General features: G+C 41.7%; 1 protein-coding gene across 1 annotated transcript in view; it reads right to left on the bottom strand.

The window, feature by feature from the left end:
* The window catches only part of LOC135465797 (uncharacterized), a 50379-nt gene extending 30695 nt beyond the window's left edge, over positions 1-19684 (bottom strand). Inside the window, exons 1-2 of the mRNA XM_064743146.1 lie at positions 19520-19684; positions 1104-1239 (exon numbers count right to left, since the gene is read on the bottom strand). Of these exons, the coding sequence (XP_064599216.1) occupies positions 1104-1239; positions 19520-19684 (301 nt within the window). The remainder of the gene's footprint in view (positions 1-1103; positions 1240-19519) is intronic.
* Between the last annotated feature and the right edge of the window lie 1171 nt (positions 19685-20855).

Raw genomic sequence — 20855 nt, 5'->3', positions numbered from 1 at the left:
TAGTAAACATGTTGGGCGGTCAGTAAACATGTGGGGCGGTCAGTAAACCTGGGGCGGTCAGTAAACATTTGGGGCGGTTAGTAAACATGTGGGGCGGTCAATAAACATATGGGACAGCTGGTAAATATGTGGAACCGTCATTACACTTGGGTGAAGGCCAGTAAACAAGTGGGGCAGTCAATACACATATGGGACGGTCAGTAAAGATGTGGCACGGTCAGTGAACAAGTGGGTCGGTCAGTAAACATCTGGGCGGTCAGTGAACATGTGGCGCGGTCAGTACACATGTGGGACGGTCAGTAAACAAGTGGGGCGGTGAGTAAACATTTCGAATAACGCGATTTTGCAATATTTGCAGAGGTTGCAAGTGAGTGTTTGCCCACAAAAAATTCCCGTATGAAAAATAAGGGTAGATCAAAGAATAAGAATAAGAAGGATAAAAAGTGTTTTTTGTTTTTGAATATACCTAGATTCCTTGAGACCTCTTTAGGAATACAGTCTATGTGTGACGTCCGATTTAGCCTTTCGTTAAACATAAAACCAAGAAATTTGAACTCCCTGACTCCTTTAACCTCTGTCCCAGAAAGAGTCAAGGGAACAGTAATTTGCGGTCTATGGCTACTCGCATAGAGCTGGACTTTTAACTCACAGCGACTGCATTGGTGAGAGTCTCCTAGGTCATTGCGTGTTGCTGGAGATTACCTTTAAACATACGAGATACTCACAAGTCATATACAAGACTGTCGACAGCTAGGAACAATTCTATGTTATACAAAGTGGCAGCTCGTCGCTTTCGTGCAGAGTTTGGCACCTTCGATCTGGAATCTCTATGACTGACTGTGTACACAAGAAAACGTGAAGGCATACTGAGAAATATAGCACTGGCTGTGTACATTAGAAAGCGTGAAGACATATTGAGAAAAGATTACATGCATGACAGAAAATGACAGCTCAATGGTTCTTTCAACAGTTATCATGAAGAAACGGCACCGAAACTTTCACGATGATTAACTCTGTCAAACACGTGAAAATACATGTACCGGTATACAGTTGTGTTTTACATTAAACATAGTTCAGTGTTATTACGAACTGAAACATCTCACCGGGTAAAGTGTTGGGCTGGTGAAAGTGTGACGTGTCGTCCACACGATGAACTTCGTGATGAAGTACCGTGTCTGTACCATGCCTCCGAGAGGGATGAATAACATAACCACTCAGATCTGTTGAAAATGTTCCCTCCTGTCAACAAAAATGGCCAACACATTAAAACTCAATGTGTAAATAGCCGCATCGACCTTACCTTCACTAATCCCTCATTTCATTCCATACTTTTTCCATGCATTGTCTTTTCATTCTCTTGTTGTTGTTGTTGTTGTTTTTTGTTTGTTTGTTTTTTTGTTCTTTCTTTTGTTTTTTTTTATTATTTTTTTAAGGCATTAAAATGGCATTGTTTAAACCTTCTTTCACTGTTCGGTGTTACCCTAATGTATGTTGTTACTTTACTGTGTAATGTTGCCACACGTAATGGTGTAACTTTATGCAGTTACCTGACTGTATGGTGTTACCTCAATGTATGTTGTTACATCTCGTATGTCGTAACTTCACTGTCTGGTACTATGTGTACGGCGTTACCTCACTGCATAGTGTTACCTGACTGTTTGGGAGTACCTGATTGTATGGTGTTACCTGACTGTATGGTGTTACCTGACTGTATGGTGATACCTGATTGTATTGTGAATACCTGACTAAAAAGTATTACCTGGCTGCATGGTGTTACCTGACTGAATGGCGTTACCTGAATGTATGGCGTTACCTGACTGAATGGCGTTACCTGACTGTATGGTGTTACCTGACTGTATAGTGATACGTGATTGTATGGTGATTCCTAACTGTATGGTGTTACCAGGCTATATTGCGATGCTTAATTGTGTGGTGGTATCTGAATGTATGATGATATCTGACTGTATGGTGATACCTGACTGTACTGTGTTACCTGACTGTATGGTGTTACCTAACTATATGGTGATACCTGACTGTATGGTGTTACCCAACTGTATGGTGATACCCGACTGTATAGTGTTACTTGATTTTATGGCGATACCCGATTGAATGGTGATACCTGACTGTATGATGTTACATCACTCTATGGTACTTGGCTGTATGGTGTTGCCTAACTAATTGGTGATACCTGATTGTATGGTCTTACTTCATTCTGTGGTAATAACTCATTTTATGGTATTACCTAACAGTATGTTGATGGTGACAGCATGGTGATAGGCCTACTTGATTCTGTGGTGATTCCTGATTGTATAGTGAATCTTAACTGTATCGTGTTACCTTACTCTATTGTGTTACCTAACTGTATAGTGATACCTGATTTTATAGTGATACCTGATTGTATAGTGATACCTGATTGTAGAGTACTACTTAACTGTATGGTGATTCTTGATTGCATGGTGATACCTAACCGTATGGTGTTACCTGCGTGTATAGTGATGCCTGAATGCAATGTGATACCTGGCCGTATGGTGATACCCGATTATATGGTGTTGCCTGACTGTTTAGTGTTACCTGACTGTATATTAATATCTGACGGTATCGTGTTACCTAACTGTATTGTGTTACCTGACTGAATGTATGGTGATGCTTGACTGTATAGTTATACCTGATTGCATAGTGATAATTGATTTTATGGTGATACCTGATTATATGGTGATACCGGACTGTATGGTTACACCTGAATGTATTGTGATACTTGACTGTATGGTTATACCTGATTGTATGGTGTTATTTGACCGTATGGTGATACTTTGTTGTATGGTGATACCTAACTGTAAGGTGTTACCGGAATAACTGGTGATACCTGACTATATAGTGTTACCTTATTGTATGCTGGTACCTTAATGTATGATGTTACCTAATTGTATCGTGTTACCTGATTGTATGGTGTTACTTGATTGTATGGAGATACCTGATTGTATGGTGTTACTTCACTATAAGGTGACTATATGGTGACACCTGATTGTATAGTGTTACCTGACTATGTAGTGTTACCTGACTGTATGGTGATACCTGACTGTAGGTGATACCTGACTGTATTATGTTACCTCCTGTATGTTGTTACTTCACAGTGGGATGTTACATGGGGTTACGCCACTTAACCCATTGCCTGATTGTATGGTGTTACCTTACTGCATGACGTTACCTCACTCTGTGTTGTAATCTCACTTCCCCGTGTTGCCTTGCTGTGTGGTGTTATTTCACTATATTGTGTTACCTGGTTTTACTTCACCTCCTGTATGTTGTTACTTCACTGTCTGGTATTAAATGTACCTCACTGGACATCGTTACCTGGTTGTATCGTGGTGTGTGTTGTTACCTCACTGTCTGTTATTTCATGTACCTCACTGTACGATGTTGCCCCACTGTATGGTGTTATCTCACTGTATGGTGTTAACCCACTGTGCGGCGTTACCTCACTGCATGGTGTTACCTCACTGAATAGTGGTACATGTACCTTCCTGCATGGTGTTACATTTCTTAGCAAGCAGTGTTCAACAAGCATTAAATGGTCTTGGCCTCACTGTACGGTGTTACCTCACTGTATGGTGTTACCTCACTGTATGGTGTTATCTCACTGTATTGTGTTACCTCACTGTACAGTGTTACCCCACTGCATGATGTTACCTCACTGTATAGTGCTACATGTACCTCACTGCATTATGTTACATTACTTGGCAAGCAGTGTTAAACAAGTGTTAAATGGTCTTGGCCTCACTGTACGGTATTACCTCACTGTATGGTGTTACCTCACTGTACGGCGTTACCTCACTGCACGGTGTTACCTCACTGTATAGCGCTACATGTACCTCACTGCATTATGTTACATTACTTGGCAAGCAGTGTTAAACAAGTGTTAAATGGTCTTGGCCTCACTGTACGGTGTTACCTCACTGTATGGTGTTACCTCACTGTACGGCGTTACCTCACTGCATGGTGTTACCCTCACTGTATAGCGCTACATGTACTTCACTGCATTATGTTACATTACTTGGCAAGCAGTGTTAAACAAGTGTTAAATGGTCTTGGCCTCACTGTACGGTATTACCTCACTGTATGGTGTTACCTCACTGTACGGCGTTACCTCACTGCACGGTGTTACCTCACTGTATAGCGCTACATGTACCTCACTGCATTATGTTACATTACTTGGCAAGCAGTGTTAAACAAGTGTTAAATGGTCTTGGCCTCACTGTACGGTGTTACCTCACTGTATGGTGTTACCTCACTGTACGGCGTTACCTCACTGCATGGTGTTACCCTCACTGTATAGCGCTACATGTACCTCACTGCATTATGTTACATTACTTGGCAAGCAGTGTTAAACAAGTGTTAAATGGTCTTGGCCTCACTGTACGGTATTACCTCACTGTATGGTGTTACCTCACTGTACGGCGTTACCTCACTGCACGGTGTTACCTCACTGTATAGCGCTACATGTACCTCACTGCATTATGTTACATTACTTGGCAAGCAGTGTTAAACAAGTGTTAAATGGTCTTGGCCTCACTGTACGGTGTTACCTCACTGTATGGTGTTACCTCACTGTACGGCGTTACCTCACTGCATGGTGTTACCCTCACTGTATAGCGCTACATGTACCTCACTGCATTATGTTACATTACTTGGCAAGCAGTGTTAAACAAGTGTTAAATGGTCTTGGCCTTGGGTATGCCCGTGTGAACTACAGTGTTGACAATATGTATGTATTTTTATTTCTATTAAATCTTTTTATTATTTTATTAAAAGTTTCACGGACACTTATAAACAGAACTGGTCACAACAACTATACAGTAGCACTAGATACGAAATATACCAGCAATACAACACATCTATGGAATAGGAAATATACCTACAGGGACCTTTCCAAATTCAGAAAGGGGGCTTCCGTGGATCAGTTGGTTAGCGCGCTAGCGCAGCGTAATGTTTTATTTATTTGATTGGTGTTTTACGCCGTACTCAAGAATATTTCACTTACACGACGGCGGTCAGCATTATGGTGGGTGGAAACCGGGCAGAGCCCGGGGGAAACCCACGACCATCGGCAGGTTGCTGTTAGATCTTCCCACGTACGGCCGGAGAGGAAGCCAGCATGAGCTGGACTTGAACTCACAGCGACCGCAAAATAAATAAATAAATCAAATTCAGAAAGCAACCAGTCAAGTTGAGGGTGGGTACTGCAGGTCTCGTGAACGATATAGGCAGATTAACTAATACCCGAACAGAACACAGAAGGTAAAGTATGATCAGCAAATGTGGTTAAAACTCAGTTTGATTTTGTTATGCAGTTTTCCTCTTGTGAGAAACTACGTCGGGATCTCATACCACCTAAATTCTGTGGAAAGGGTCAATTTTCCGGTTTACAGCTCTGATGCACACAAACCACTTTACTGTGATACAAAACCTTGCCAAGCTTTGTCTTTTAGCATATGGCTTCATATACTGCTCACAAACAAAATTAATGTCATTGTTACACTAATACTTTGCATTCCCTCACTGTATGGTGTTAACTCACTGTATGGTGTCACCTCACTGCATGGTGTTACCTCACTGTATGGTGATACCTCACTGTATGGTGTTACCTCACTGTATGATGATACCTTACTTTACAGGGTTACCTTACCACATGCTCACTGTATGGTGATGCCTCACTCTCTGGTGTTACCTGACTGTATGATGTTACCTCACTGTATGTTGTTACCTCATTGTATGGTGTTACCTCGCGGCATGGTGATACCTTACTTTTCAGGGTTACCTTACCACATGCTCACTGTATGGTGATGCCTCACTCTCTGGTGTTACCTGACTGTATGATGTTACCTCACTGTATGTTGTTACCTCATTGTATGGTGTTACCTCGCGGCATGGTGATACCTTACTTTTCAGGGTTACCTTACCACACGCGCACTGTATGGTGATACCTCACTCTATGTTGTTACCTCACTGTATGGTGTTACCTCACTGCATGGTGATACCTTACTTTACGGGGTTACCTTACCGTGTTCTCTCACTGCAAACCAGGTCAGTGCATTCATGTACCACTGCAAACCAGGTCAGTGCATTCATGTACCACTGCAAACCAGGTCAGTGCATTCATGTACCACTGCAAAGTGGTAAGCGCAATGACAGAATACATATTTGTAATAGCCTTTACCATGAGAACTTACTAAAGTGTATCCACATTTCCCATCGACGATGCTGTGCGCTGCTACACTGAGTGCCGCGCTATTCTCCAAGCCGTGGTAAAACCTTGTTTCCTGAACAATAAAATTGTGATATTAAGGTAGTTTGTAACACTCAGATTTATTCAAAGATACAAATTTTATGAAGTTATGCTTGCTTTCATCACAAACCCGTTCATAAAAACATATTTTATACATAAACTGAAGTGCAAAAAATGTTGCTACAATGATAATGAGACGCGAGTACCAGTTGTAGAGACAAAACGAGAATACCTGGACTGGCAATGAGACGCGGGTACCAGTAGTAGAGACAAAACGAGAATACCAGTACTGATAATGAAACGCAAGTTCCAGTTGGACACACAAAACGAGAATACCTGGACTGGCAATGAGACGCGGGTACCAGTAGTAGAGACAAAACGAAAACACCAGTACTGACAATGAGACACGAGTATTAGTTGTAAAGACAAAACGAGAATACCCGTACTGACAACGAGACGAATGTACCAGTTTTAGAGACAAAACGAGAATACCGGTACTGACAATGTGACGAATGTACCAGTTGTAGAGACAAAACGAGAATACCAGTACTGATAATGAAACGCAAGTTCCAGTTGGATACACAAAACGAGAATACCTGGACTGGCAATGAGACGCGGGTACCAGTAGTAGAGACAAAACGAAAACACCAGTACTGACAATGAGACACGAGTACTAGTTGTAAAGACAAAACGAGAATACCCGTACTGACAACGAGACGAATGTACCAGTTTTAGAGACAAAACGAGAATACCGGTACTGACAATGAGACGAATGTACCAGTTGTAGAGACAAAACGAGAATACCAGTACTGATAATTAGACGCGTGTGCCAGCCGCAGAGACAAAATGAAAATACCAGTACTGAAAATGAGACACAGGTACTAGATGTAGAGACAAAACGAGAATACCAGTACTGACAATGAGACGAATGTATCAGTTGTAGAGACAAAAAGAGAATACCAGTACTGATAATGAGACGAATGTACCAGTTGTAGAGACAAAACGAGAATACCAGTACTGATAATTAGACGCGTGTGCCAGCTGTAGAGACAAAGTGAGGATACCAGTATTGACAATAAGGCGCGAGTTAAAGCTATGGAGACAAACCAGAACACCAGAAAGTCCCTACTGATACAGAGATGCGAATGCATGTACAGTCACCACAGTTAAAGGAAGATGGCAGCACGTGTACTTATGACATGCGAGAGCTCTAACCAGCTCTAACGGGAATTTGAAAATGCCATTATTGATGATGACATACCAGTTCCGGCTGTAAAATGCAAAACAAAACTTCTAGTACTGATAGATAAACATGGTTTTCCAGTTTTTAATACTATCATTATTAATAATGATGAGGTTTCTACCAGCTATCACGGTAAAAGAAGGATGAACAGAATATGAAACAATAAACATTAAAGGGTCGGGGGGGGGGGGGGGGGGGGGCACAGGTACAACAAGCAATATGATAAGATGCCATTCCAAGTTATGGTGAAAAAAGCACGCCTGGAATTAGCGGTTAGATAAGCTCTACAAAGACAATATTAAAAGTTGAAATCACCACATAAGCATAAACCTATGACATGAGTGTCTTTAGTCACATTGAGCAGGCAGTACTGATCGAGGTGATATGACATGAGTGTCTGTGGTAATACTGAGCAGACAGTACTGGTCGAGGTGATATGACATGAGTGTCTGTGGTAATACTGAGCCGACAGTACCGACTGCGGTGATATGACATCAGTGTCAGTAGTAATATTGCGCAGACAGTGCAGATCAAGGTGATATGACATGAGTGTCTGTGGTAAAACTGAGCAGACTATACCAATAGCGGTGATATGACATGAGTGTCTGTGGTAATATTGAGCCGACAGTACCGACTGCGGTGATATGACATGAGTGTCAGTGGTAATATTGAGCAGACAGTACTGATCGAGGTGATATGACATGGGTGTCTGTAGTAATATTGAGCCGACAGTACCGATTGCGGTGATATGACATCAGTGTCAGTAGTAATATTGCGCAGACAGTGCAGATCAAGGTGATATGACATGAGTGTCTGTGGTAATATTGAGCAGACAGTACCGATTGCGGTGATATGACATGAGTGTCCGTAGTAATATTGAGTAGACAGTACTGATCGAGGTGATATGACATGAGTGTCTGTGGTAATACTGAGCAGACTATACCAATAGCGGTGATATGACATGAGTGTCAGTAGTAATATTGCGCAGACAGTGCTGATCAAGGTGATATGACATGAGTGTCTGTGGTAATATTGAGCAGACAGTACCGATTGCGGTGATATGACATGAGTGTCTGTAGTAATATTGAGTAGACAGTACTGATCGAGGTGTTATGACATGAGTGTCTGTGGTAATACTGAGCAGACAGTACTGATCAGGGTAATATGACATGAGTGTCTGTGGTAATACTGAGCCGACAGTACCAATTGCGGTGATATGACATGAGTGTCAGTAGTAATATTGCGCAGACAGTGCTAATCGAGGTGATATGACATGAGTGTCTGTGGTAATACTTAGCAGACTATACCAATAGCGGTGATATGACATGAGTGTCTGTAGTAATATTGAGTAGACAGTACTGATCGAGGTGATATGACATGAGTGTCTGTAGTAATATTGAGTAGACAGTACTGATCGAGGTGATATGACATGAGTGTCTGTAGTAATATTGAGTAGACAGTACTGATCGAGGTGATATGACATGAGTGTCTGTGGTAATACTGAGCAGACAGTACTGATCAAGGTGATATGACATGAGTGTCTGTGGTAATACTGAGCAGACAGTACCGATTGCGGTGATATGACATGAGTGTCAGTAGTAATATTGCGCAGACAGTGCTGATCGAGGTGATATGACATGAGTGTCAGTGGTAATATTGAGCAGACAGTACTGATCGAGGTGATATGACATGGGTGCCTGTAGTAATATTGCGCAGACAGTGCTGATCAAGGTGATATGACATGAGTGTCTGTGGTAATATTGAGCAGACAGTACTGATCGAGGTGATATGACATGAGTGTCAGTGGTAATATTGAGCAGACAGTACTGATCGAGGTGATATGACATGGGTGCCTGTAGTAATATTGAGCAGACACTACCGATTGCGGTGATATGACATGAGTGTCTGTAGTAATATTGAGTAGACAGTACTGATCGAGGTGATATGACATGAGTGTCTGTAGTAATATTGAGTAGACAGTATTGATCGAGGGGATATGGCATGAGTGTCTGTAGTAATATTGAGCTGACAGTACTGATCGAGGTGATATGACATGAGTGTCTGTAGTAATATTGAACAGAGAGTACTCATAGCGCTGGTATGACATGAATGTCTGTAGTAATGTTACAGACAGTACTCATAGTGGTGATATGAAATGAGTGTCTGCAGCAATGTTGAGCACACAGGGCCGATTGCGGTGATATGACATGAGTGTCTGTATTAATATTGAGCAGACAGTGCCGATTGCCTTGATATGGCATGCGTGTCAGTAGTAATATTGAGTAGACAGTACCGATTGCGGTGATATGACATCAGTGTCAGTAGTAATATTGAGCAGATAATACCGATAGCGGTGATATGACATGAGTTTCTGTAGTAATATTGAGCAGACAGTATTGATCGAGGTGATATGACATGAGTGTCTGTGGTAATACTGAGCAGACAGTACCGACTGCGGTGATATGACATGAGTGTCTGTAGCAATATTGAGCTGACAGTACTGATCGAGGTGATATGACATGAGTGTCTGTACTAATTATTGAGCAGACAGTGCCGATAGAGGTGATATGAAATCGGTTAGCAACGTTAAGCAGACAGTACCGATAGCGGTGATATAGCATGAGTGTCTGTAGCAATATTGAGCAGATAGTACCGACAATGATAATATGAGAAATGTGTTAGTAACAGTAACCAGACACATGAAAATATGGCAAGCCGCATACAGTCGCATGGCCAGGTTAACTGAGAAAAACAAATAGCTGAAGACCGTACCAACAGTGATGGCCGAGCCATTGGCATAATTTGTCCTTTGGTATCCGTGAACGCAGGTTTTCTCATGTCGATGTTCGTATTCTCCGTTAACCTCAGAACCATATCTCTACCATCAACGGTTAAACTGAACGTCATTTCGTCCGCAAAACATTCCCGTGTCCCTCTTTTTGCACGACCATCGTGATTTCGAGCTGCCTTGAGAGTCACGACCACTTGCTCTGTAAAAGTAATCAGTCGTCCAACCAAATTACCAGTAGAACATATCGTTACCACGCATGCTTTTAAAGACCAGATTGCATTTTAATCATAGTACCGCTGTTAAACGCTGATTCACTTTTGTAATCCACTCGAGGGACAGCATTTTAACCCAAGGAATTTAATGGAATCTGTTGTACGTTTCATCCATTCTTCATATGCTAACTCACCAACTTAGCCCTCTCTTTGAATACCCATTGTAATCCATATACGTGTTATGTGACCCTCGGAATCCCTGACAGGTATGGTGTCTTGTTATAAATACCCTTCATACAACATGCCTGTAAGGATAGAGTTATGATTCAAGTTACAATTTCATGTCATCGTGTATACGCGAGTATATGTATCTCGCCACAGACGTCTCTGTTCAGTTGTGTACCTTGTCTGTGCCAATACAGGTCACTGATGTCTCCCATCTCTTACTAGTCTGTGCTCTCACAATATGACATTTCGCGACGACTGATGTAATTTATTCTACCGTTCTACTAGCAAAAAAGAACTGTGTTATGTTGCGGTGAACTGCTGATCGCTGCCTTCACCAACTAAGATTGTGACCGCTGCCTTCACCAACACAGATTGTGATCGTTGCCTTCACCAACAAAGATTGTGACCGCTGTGCCTGCAATCCCCTATTTTTCAGTTAATTCCAAACTGAACCGCAATGTTCAGTCGATGGACAAAATAGCTCTCTCATCTAGAAAATCTATTCCTGGCCATGAGCATAACAAACGCTACACGCAAACAAGCACTACTATACTATGTTACTAATCCCATCTTAAAACATTGTAGTGCTATTATTTTTTTTTTATTTTACAAGGTCAGTGTCTGCATTCTCTCGTTTGTGTACGTTATAGCCTACACTGTAATTCAGTCGAGCGTTCTCGAGGCTTCGGTGTTTATTTCGTGTCGTTGTAAATAGAGTATACTTTCTAGAAATATGTATCGGTGTTTTAAACATGTTTACGATCAAACCATCCAGAATTTTCTTTACGTTAGTCTATAAACATGAGCGACGGAGCTGTGAAGCTCGTAATCATTTACTCAAGTTCACTTGAGAGCACTCATATTTACTGTCATTGTCATTTCCATTGTGGAGAACTGTATCGGGTTAGGAGATATCGGCTTTCACGTCATTCGACATTCGTCATTTGTACTCAGTTTTCTGTTCGCAGCACTTTATGAGCTTGTATTTCGCCACTTGCTATTTTTGAAGACGTTGTTTTGGAGCTTTTATCGCTCATTGTCTGTGAGATTACCTACATTTCATCCCAGTTAATCCCAGGGTGACTTTTGACATACATCTCCAGCTCGGCATCAAGGATAGTAGGCTGTCAACCGATCAGCCCAGAGAAGCCACATCTTCACAGGCAACTGTGGACCAACCACTATCAGCGTGCTGTCCTTATTACTTGGACTGTCATCCTTCGATTGGAGAATTCTGCTTAACTGTGGGTTCTTTATTGACGTGGACTGACTTGCCTGTGTAAGCCGGAATATTCCATCCGGATTTGGACGCTGTCATTAGTAAGAGACTATATATTTTTGTAACTATATGTATTGTTTCGTATATTATTGTCAGTTGTATTATTTGTTAAGTTTGTTCAAATATATGTATTGAACTTTTTCAAACGTCTTCGAGTTTCTTTGTTTGATCTTGCGTAAGGCCTATCGCTGAAATGAAAGTTGAACAAGCCAGTTTTTTCTCATAGCAGTACCCTTACAACTACACTGGGGAAGAGCTACACAGCAGATCTGACACCTTAGAAAGCACAGGCGCTGATGACAATACAACCACAGAGAGACAACTCAGCAAATAGAGGCCTTAGGCGAATAGAGAAGCACAATAACTGACGAAAGCTATTCATTCTGCAGTTGTTTAAGCCAAGCTATGGAAACGGGGGCTCTTGTGTGTTCTTGAGAAGCTGCCTTGCAACACCACACCCCACAGCAGTACATACCCCATCCCAACTTTTTTCAACCGTTTGGTATGTATCAGTCTTCTTAAACCTGTTTCAGCTCCGGACTTGAATGATAAGACTTCGTCAATGTGACAGTATGAAGAAACACAACACGAAGGTCTATCCTGAGCAACGCAGAAGAGTGAAAACTGTGACATTTTCGCGTGGAGAGTCCTTTCTTTTGGGGCAATCCCAGAAAAAATAGGTCTCAGCTCCACACTAAACCTTACAGAGTGATAAGTGTCAATGCTAGTATGGTCACAACAAAATCGCTGGATGATAATCAGAAATCGATAGTTCTGCAAATCTGTCACAGCTTCCCAGGATTCACACTTCGCGGAGGAGGAAGAAGAAGATGAAATAACATCGATTCACGCTTTTGACAAACAGCTGTGATGTTTAGCACAGGGTGATTCCTCCCCGCATCCGAAAGCCCAGCAGAATCTCCATTCGGGAAATGTGAACTTTTAATGTTGCTTCATGAACATGTGTGTCACTTTTTATTACGTGGTTTTGACAGATTCGTGACCGTCTATTCATTATAAATTAACAATTTTGTTCAAGTTTAAGATGTCCAGTGAATTCCAGGAAGTGACTTTAATTTCAGTAGCATTGTGTATGTGCATGACACCTTTCTTATTTGATTCTTTTGAAGATATTCGTTCACTCCAACTGTTTCAACTGTTTGCACTTTACAATGATTAAGAATCGTTTCTTAACATACTGTTTTGGTGAAAGCACATTTGAGTTGGTGCAATGTATATAATTCTAAAGAAGGGCACATTGTTTTTAATTCCATCTTTTTTTATCAAGACAAAACTTTTGAAATCTTAAATCTCTTAGCTCTTATCTAAAAGTGTTGAGAGATGTGGAGATCAGAGCTATGATTCATGTTACTATTTACACGCCACCGCGACAAAAGATCTACTTATTGGTGTTAAAAGAAAAACAAATGTTACTTATCTACTTACCCCTGGTTTGAGTGAGCGGGTGCCTAAGGTTCAACGCCGTACGTAACAATTTTTCAGTCATATAACGATGAAGTGCATGTGATGTGCCACCTTGTTGCAGGACGGATTTCCACCGCTCTTTTATATAGTGGTGCTTCACTGACGACCTACCGAAGGCAAGTAAGCCGTCTTACCCAAGGAATTATACTAATTCAAGTCATGCAGTCGTTACACTATTCCCGTAAGGCTGAACGTCAAACGAGGAAGCTACTACTCTTTTAGGGTCTTAAGGTGTGACCCGAACCAGTAATGACCCTGGATCTACACCCTCGTGAATCTCACATGTAAATAATATGAAGGCGAATTATAAGTAAATCAAACACGATTTTTATCGATAAGGTATATCGTAATTATATCGTAATTCCCAACGATAGTTCTTTAAGGTAGACCATATAATTACAACACTACCGTGACTGTGCTAGCATGAGATCTGGAGACGATACGGGGAGGTAGTCCAATCAAACAAGTCAGCCTTTGCGACTTTTCTGAATACAGCGATGTGAGTGAGTGGATGGAAGGGAACCCCCAATAAACTGAATATTCGTTTGTTCGCTCAAATCCAGATTCGTGTCAGCAGACATATGGAAGCCTCAGCTTTATGTAGATCAAAAATAAAATAGTCTAAAATAACAGCACAATTTTTTCCGTCGTCGGCAATATGCCTTTTTTACTCCGAGGTATTTTTGTCACAGAAGTGGGCCTTCTCTAATCACTTTCTTGAAAGCATCTTGTCTCTCTCCAAAAGTTGCGTTACGGGATTAATGGAGGAAAATGACTTAATCCCAAACAGAGTTATGTAACTGTCGACGAATTTTATATCTCAGCTAACGTGTTGTGACTTTTCTTCACTGGGTTCTGGGTCTGATTGTAAGAAATTCTTAAGCTGATAATGGTTTTTCAGAATATATTTGATAAATGTATCCATCTATACATTTCATAAGTTACGTCATTTTCGATACAATACCACTGACAAGTGAATACAGCAGGTTTATAAGCCGACAACAACGATTTAGACAGGAAGCGTCGGGGGTGTCTGGTGATCCCGTCAAGATGTGAATCTCTGCAGACTAACCAGCAGGCTTTACTAGCGGACAGTAATGAGTGAACAAAACGTTTATAATCCATAGTTATTTCTTTCATATTCTTGAAATTAGTGGGGACATCTTACCCGGAACCCAGAAATTCAGCGATGATGATATGCTTTTCTAACAGTCTGTAGTGTTTTAGGTCATTTACGACAGGCCAACTCTTACGTACCTAATTCAACCCGCAATTGTTATGGAAAGATTTATGGTCCTCACTGTGTCATGAAAACTATAAAAATAACTTCATTGTAAAAGACGTACAATCATGCACATGTACAGTACAAAGTGATGCGTTGCACATGACACCGGTGTTCTCTAGCTTACATTTGCACATGTACAAAGTACAGAGTAATACGTTACACATGACACTGGTGTTCTCTAGCTTACATGTGCATATGTACAGTATAGAGTAATGCGTTACACATGACACCGTTGTTCTCTAGCTTACATTTGCACATGTACAAAGTACAGAGTAATGCGTTACACATGACACCGGTGTTCTCTAGCTTACATGTGCATATGTACAGTACAGAGTAATGCGTTACACATGACACCGGTGTTCTCTAACTTACATGTGCGTATGTACAGTACAAAGTAATGCGTTACACATGAGCCCTGTGTACTCTAGGTTACATGTGCGTATGTACAGTGCAAAGTAATGCGTAATGAACCATAAAAACAACAAAAGGAAACAAAATATTTAACTTTCATATGAAGTTATAGATCGCAGACTTTCCACGATCCTCACAGATACACACTGTGGACCTCTCTCTCCTGTATTTAGGTAATTGGTATTAAGTAAGCTGCGAGTACTAGCAGTCTCGGTAACTACTGGGTTAAGGTGGCCTGGAATGTCTTACCGGAAGGGCTGAATTCTAGTCCTGGGAAGGCCTTTTCCAGAAATGATTCGACCACTAAAAGTTTCCCCGTCAAAATCCAAATGAATAGGAAAAACCTAAAAGTTGCACTTCTCTTCATTTTCACGTACTGACTTGACGATTCGTCTATCACTGGAAATTTATACGTATTGACCTAACACTTTATACAACGGTTGTTTCAACTAGACATCCATAGTTCATGTGACCGTATAGGACTATGAAAATGGTGGAAATTTTTATTGAAACATTTTTAAAAGGCAGAGCCATGAAAACATTCTCAGTTCTTAGTTTTCAAAAAGTCGATACTAAGGTGCTATCGGTTCTACCGGTACGCCTGGGTGTGGGAAGCTTTGTTTGCGAATATTGTTAAGTACTTAATAATGTTCGATGCGGATGACTAGACAAATATAAACAGACGTTGCTTATTTACAGCCGTAAAACATACATGTTGGGCGGTGGTGTACAATATACAAAACAAAGAGCTCCATCATTTAAACACTATTTTATTTAAAGCCATTTTATTAAAAAGGACATTTCATCAATTAATAGGAATGCCAAAACGACGGCGTTTGAAGTTTTGTGCTCCTTAGGTGTAGAATAAGCAAACTATGCATCGTATAGTGCATAGCCTGTGACGGTTCTGACAAAATAGCCTGTGCACTTCCATTAGGGTATTTCTGTGACAAAACTCCCCAACCATTAACATCGTGATCACAACAAGTTCACACAAGATCTAACTATTGAGCTTTCACTGAAACTTTTTCGTTTACGCTGAAAAAACCTTATCCAACAGATAACAAACAAAATAGTAAGTTACTTGTGAAAACATCTCAAAATACATGTGTTTAAATTTTTACACGCGTGTTCAGTTCTCTTCAAAAGTAAAAGCAAGATAATAAAATTGATACGCCACAAATACACACTATCATAGGATTAGCTCAAAATAAATGATACGCCACAAAAGTACGCTATAATAGGATTATCTCAAAACAGCTGTGGGGGGGGGGGGGGACGGGGTTATGGCGGCTCCGTGGCTCAGTTGTTTAGCGCGCTAGAAGCCTCTCACCAATGCGGTCGCTGTAGGTTCAACTCCAGCTCATGCTGGCTTCCCACAAAAGCACAACCTGCGGATTGTCTTAGGCTTCCCCCGGGCTCTGCCCGGTTTCCTTCCACCATAATGCTGGCCGCTATCGTATAAGTGAAATATTCTTGAGGACGGCGTAAAACACCAATCAAATAAATAAATAAATAAAAAAATAACAAAACAATTGATACACCACAAAAGCACACTATACTAGGATTAGCTCAAAACAACTGATACACTACAAAAGCACACTATAACAGAATTAACTTAAAACAATTGGGGATCAACACAGAGTAAATGCACACCAAACACTCAGGTCACGATGATAGGATTAGTACAAAGTAAATGCACATCAAACACTGAAGTTACGACAATAGGATTAACACTCAGTAAATGCACACCAAACACTCAGGTTACGACGACAGGATAACCACACAGCAAATGCACACCAAACACTCAAGTCACACCAAACACTCAGGTCACGATGATAGGATAACCACACAGTAAATGCACATCAAGCACTCAGGTTACGATGATAGGATTAAAACTCAGTAAATGCACACCAAACACTCAGGTCACGACGATGGGATCAACACTCTGTAAATGCACACCAAACACTCAGGTCACGACGATGGGATTAACACTCTGTAAATGCACACCAAACTCTCAGGTTACGACGATAGGATTAACACTCTGTAAATGCACACCAAACACTACGGTTACGACGACAGGATTAACACTCAGTAAATGCATACCAAACACTCAGGTCACGATGATAGGATTACAGCAGTAAATGCACACCAAATACTAATGTCACAACGATAGGATTAACACTCAGCAAATGCACACCAAACTCTCAGGTCACGATGACAGGATAACCACTCTGTAAATGCACACCAAACACTCAGGTCACGACGATGGGATTAACACTCTGTAAATGCACACCAATCTCTCAGGTTACGACGATAGGATTAACACTCTGTAAATGCACACCAAACACTACGGTTACGACGACAGGATTAACACTCAGTAAATGCATACCAAACACTCAGGTCACGATGATAGGATTACAGCAGTAAATGCACACCAAATACTAATGTCACAACGATAGGATTAACACTCAGCAAATGCACACCAAACTCTCAGGTCACGATGACAGGATAACCACTCAGCAAATGCACACCAAACACTCAGGTCACGATGACAGGATAACCACACAGTAAATGCACACCAAACACTCAGATCACGATGATGGGATTAACACTCAGTAAATGCACACCAAACACTCAGGTCACGATGATAGGATTAACACTCAGTAAATGCACACCAAACACTCAGGTCACGATGACAGGATAACCACACAGCAAATGCACACCAAACACTCAGGTCACGATGATGGGATTAACACTCAGTAAATGCACACCAAACACTCAGGTCACGATGATAGGATTAACACTCAGTAAATGCACATCAAACACTCAGGTCACGATGACAGGATAACCACACAGCAAATGTACACCAAACACTCAGGTCACGATGATAGGATTAACACTCAGTAAATGCACACCAAACACTCAGGTCACGATGATAGGATTAACACTCAGCAAATGCACACAAAACACTCAGGTCACGATGATAGGATTAGCACTCAGTAAATGCACCCTAAATCTGCTCATATGATCGACCAAACGCGCTTTAACGGCACAGCAAAATAAGACCAAGAGGATGACATTATCCCAGCAAAACAAAACACTACAGGATTCCAACCACAGGCAATTTGATGGGTATGCAGACAAAATCTGCAGAACCTGGGAGACACAAAATGGGGAATTAAGATAACTACATAGGGCCTGCTACAGACTTGACATGGGATGAAGTTACCTATACAAGACCAGATACAAATCTGACAGCTGATGAGATTACCTAAGCCAGACCAGATACACATCTGACGGGGGACGAGGTTACCTATGCATGATCAGATACACACCTGACAGAGATGAGATTAACCAGGCGAGACCAGATACACACCTGACATGGGATGCAGATACATAGGCAAAAACAGATACACACCTGACTGGTGATGAGGTTACTTAGGCAAGACCAGTTATACACCTGACATGGGATGAAGTTTCCTAGGCAGCACCAGATACACACCTGACATGGGATGAAGCTACCGAGACAAGACCAGATACACATCAGACAGGGGATGAAGTTACCTAGGCAAGATTAGATACACACCTGACAGAGATGAGATTAACCAGGCGAGACCAGATACACATCTGACAGGGGACGAAGTTACCTAGGCAAGATCAGATATACACCGGACAGGAGATGAAGTTACCTAGGCAAGACCACAAACAAACCTGACTGGTGATGAAGTTACCTAAGCAAGACCACATACACAGTAGATAGGGGATGAGGTTATATAGGCAAGACCAGATACACACCTGACATAGGATGAAGTTACCTAAACAAGACCAGATACACACCTGACATTGGATGAAGTTACCTAAACAAGACCAGATACACACCTGACATTGGATGAAGTTACCTAAGCAAGACCAGAAACACATCTGGGATGGAATAAAGTTACCTAGACAAGACCAGATACACACCTGACATTGGATAAAGTTACCTAGGCAAGACCAGATACACAGTAGATAGGGGATGAGGTTATATAGGCAAGACCAGATACACACCTAACATAAGATGAAGTTACCTAAGCAAGACCAGAAACACATCTGGGATGGAATAAAGTTACCTTGGCGAGACCACATACACACCTGACATTGGATAAAGTTACCTAGGCAAGACCAGATACACAGTAGATAGGGGATGAGGTTATATAGGCAAGACCAGATACACACCTGACATAGGATGAAGTTACCTAAGCAAGACCAGAAACACATCTGGGATGGAATACAGTTAGCTTGGCGAGATCAGATACACACCTGTGACACTTTCACAAACACCCTGGCTATCATTTTTACAGTCACTCTGGCAGACACCCCACAGGACACCCTCACAAACACCCTAGCTGTCATCTTTACTGTCACTCTGGCAGACACCCCCTCTGACACTTTCACAAACACCCTAGATATCATCTTTACTGTCATTCTCGTAGACACCCGCTGACACCCTCATGGACACCCTAGTTTTCATCTTTAGTGTCACTCTGGCAGACACCCTCTATGAAACGCTCACGGACACCCTTGCTGTTATCTTCACCGTCACTCTGCTAGGTTACATCAGCATGATGCCTTTATGAACAGCTGCAATGAAAGCGCGACTGAGATACTTGTTTAGCTGTTATTTGACATGGAACCATTCACGGACTACAAATTTGAACTTTCATATGGAATTCATGCCTGGAATATTCATTGTCTGTCCGGCATCATTGAAAACTGATGACCGCTTCTCTCTTGTGTGTTACCGGCTTTATTTCTTATTTGTATAATTTCTTACATACCTTTGTCTTCGGGAGTTAGTGTTAAACGTTGTTGTGGAAATGGATCTTGCGATTATCGACTTGGAACGTTCTTTACAGACTACGAATGGTATAGGGGCCTCCGTGGCTCAGTCGGTTAGCGCGCTAGCGCAGCGTAATGACCCAGGAGCCTCTCACCAATGCGGTCGTTGTGAGTTCAAGTCCAGCTCATGCTGGCTTCCTCTCCGGCCGTAAGTGGGAAGGTCTGCCAGCAACCTGCGGATGGTCGTGGGTTTCCCCCGGGCTCTGCCCGGTTTCCACCCACCATAATGCTGGCCGCCGTCGTATAAGTGAAATATTCTTGTGTACGGCGTAAAACTATTTATTAATTATTTATCAAATAAATAAATCAATCAAATACGAATGGTATAGGAAGGTCGGACATGACGCTTATATCCCTACACCACCCTCCAGAACACCTTACCTATCATCTTTACTGCCAATCTGGCATACACCCTCTATGACACTTTCACGAGCACCCTAGCTATCATCTTTACCGTCACTCTGCTAGGGGTATTTAAAAAAAAACCCTCACGAACACTGTAGCTATCACCTTTACAGTCACTCTGGCAGACACCCCACAGGACACCCTCACGAACACCCTAGCTATCATCTTCACTGTCACTCTGCTAGGCCATCCCTTTACCGTCACTCTGCTAGGGTATTTTAAAAAAAAAACCCTCACGAACACCGTAGCTATCATCTTCACTGTCACTCTGCTAGGCCATCCCTTTACCGTCACTCTGCTAGAGTATTTTTAAAAAACCCTCACGAACACCGTAGCTATCATCTTCACTGTC

The sequence above is a fragment of the Liolophura sinensis genome, chromosome 1, assembly GCF_032854445.1.
Source record: "Liolophura sinensis isolate JHLJ2023 chromosome 1, CUHK_Ljap_v2, whole genome shotgun sequence".
In the NCBI taxonomy this organism is placed as follows: domain Eukaryota; kingdom Metazoa; phylum Mollusca; class Polyplacophora; order Chitonida; family Chitonidae; genus Liolophura; species Liolophura sinensis.
This window is presented reverse-complemented; position numbering and strand designations above follow the sequence as displayed.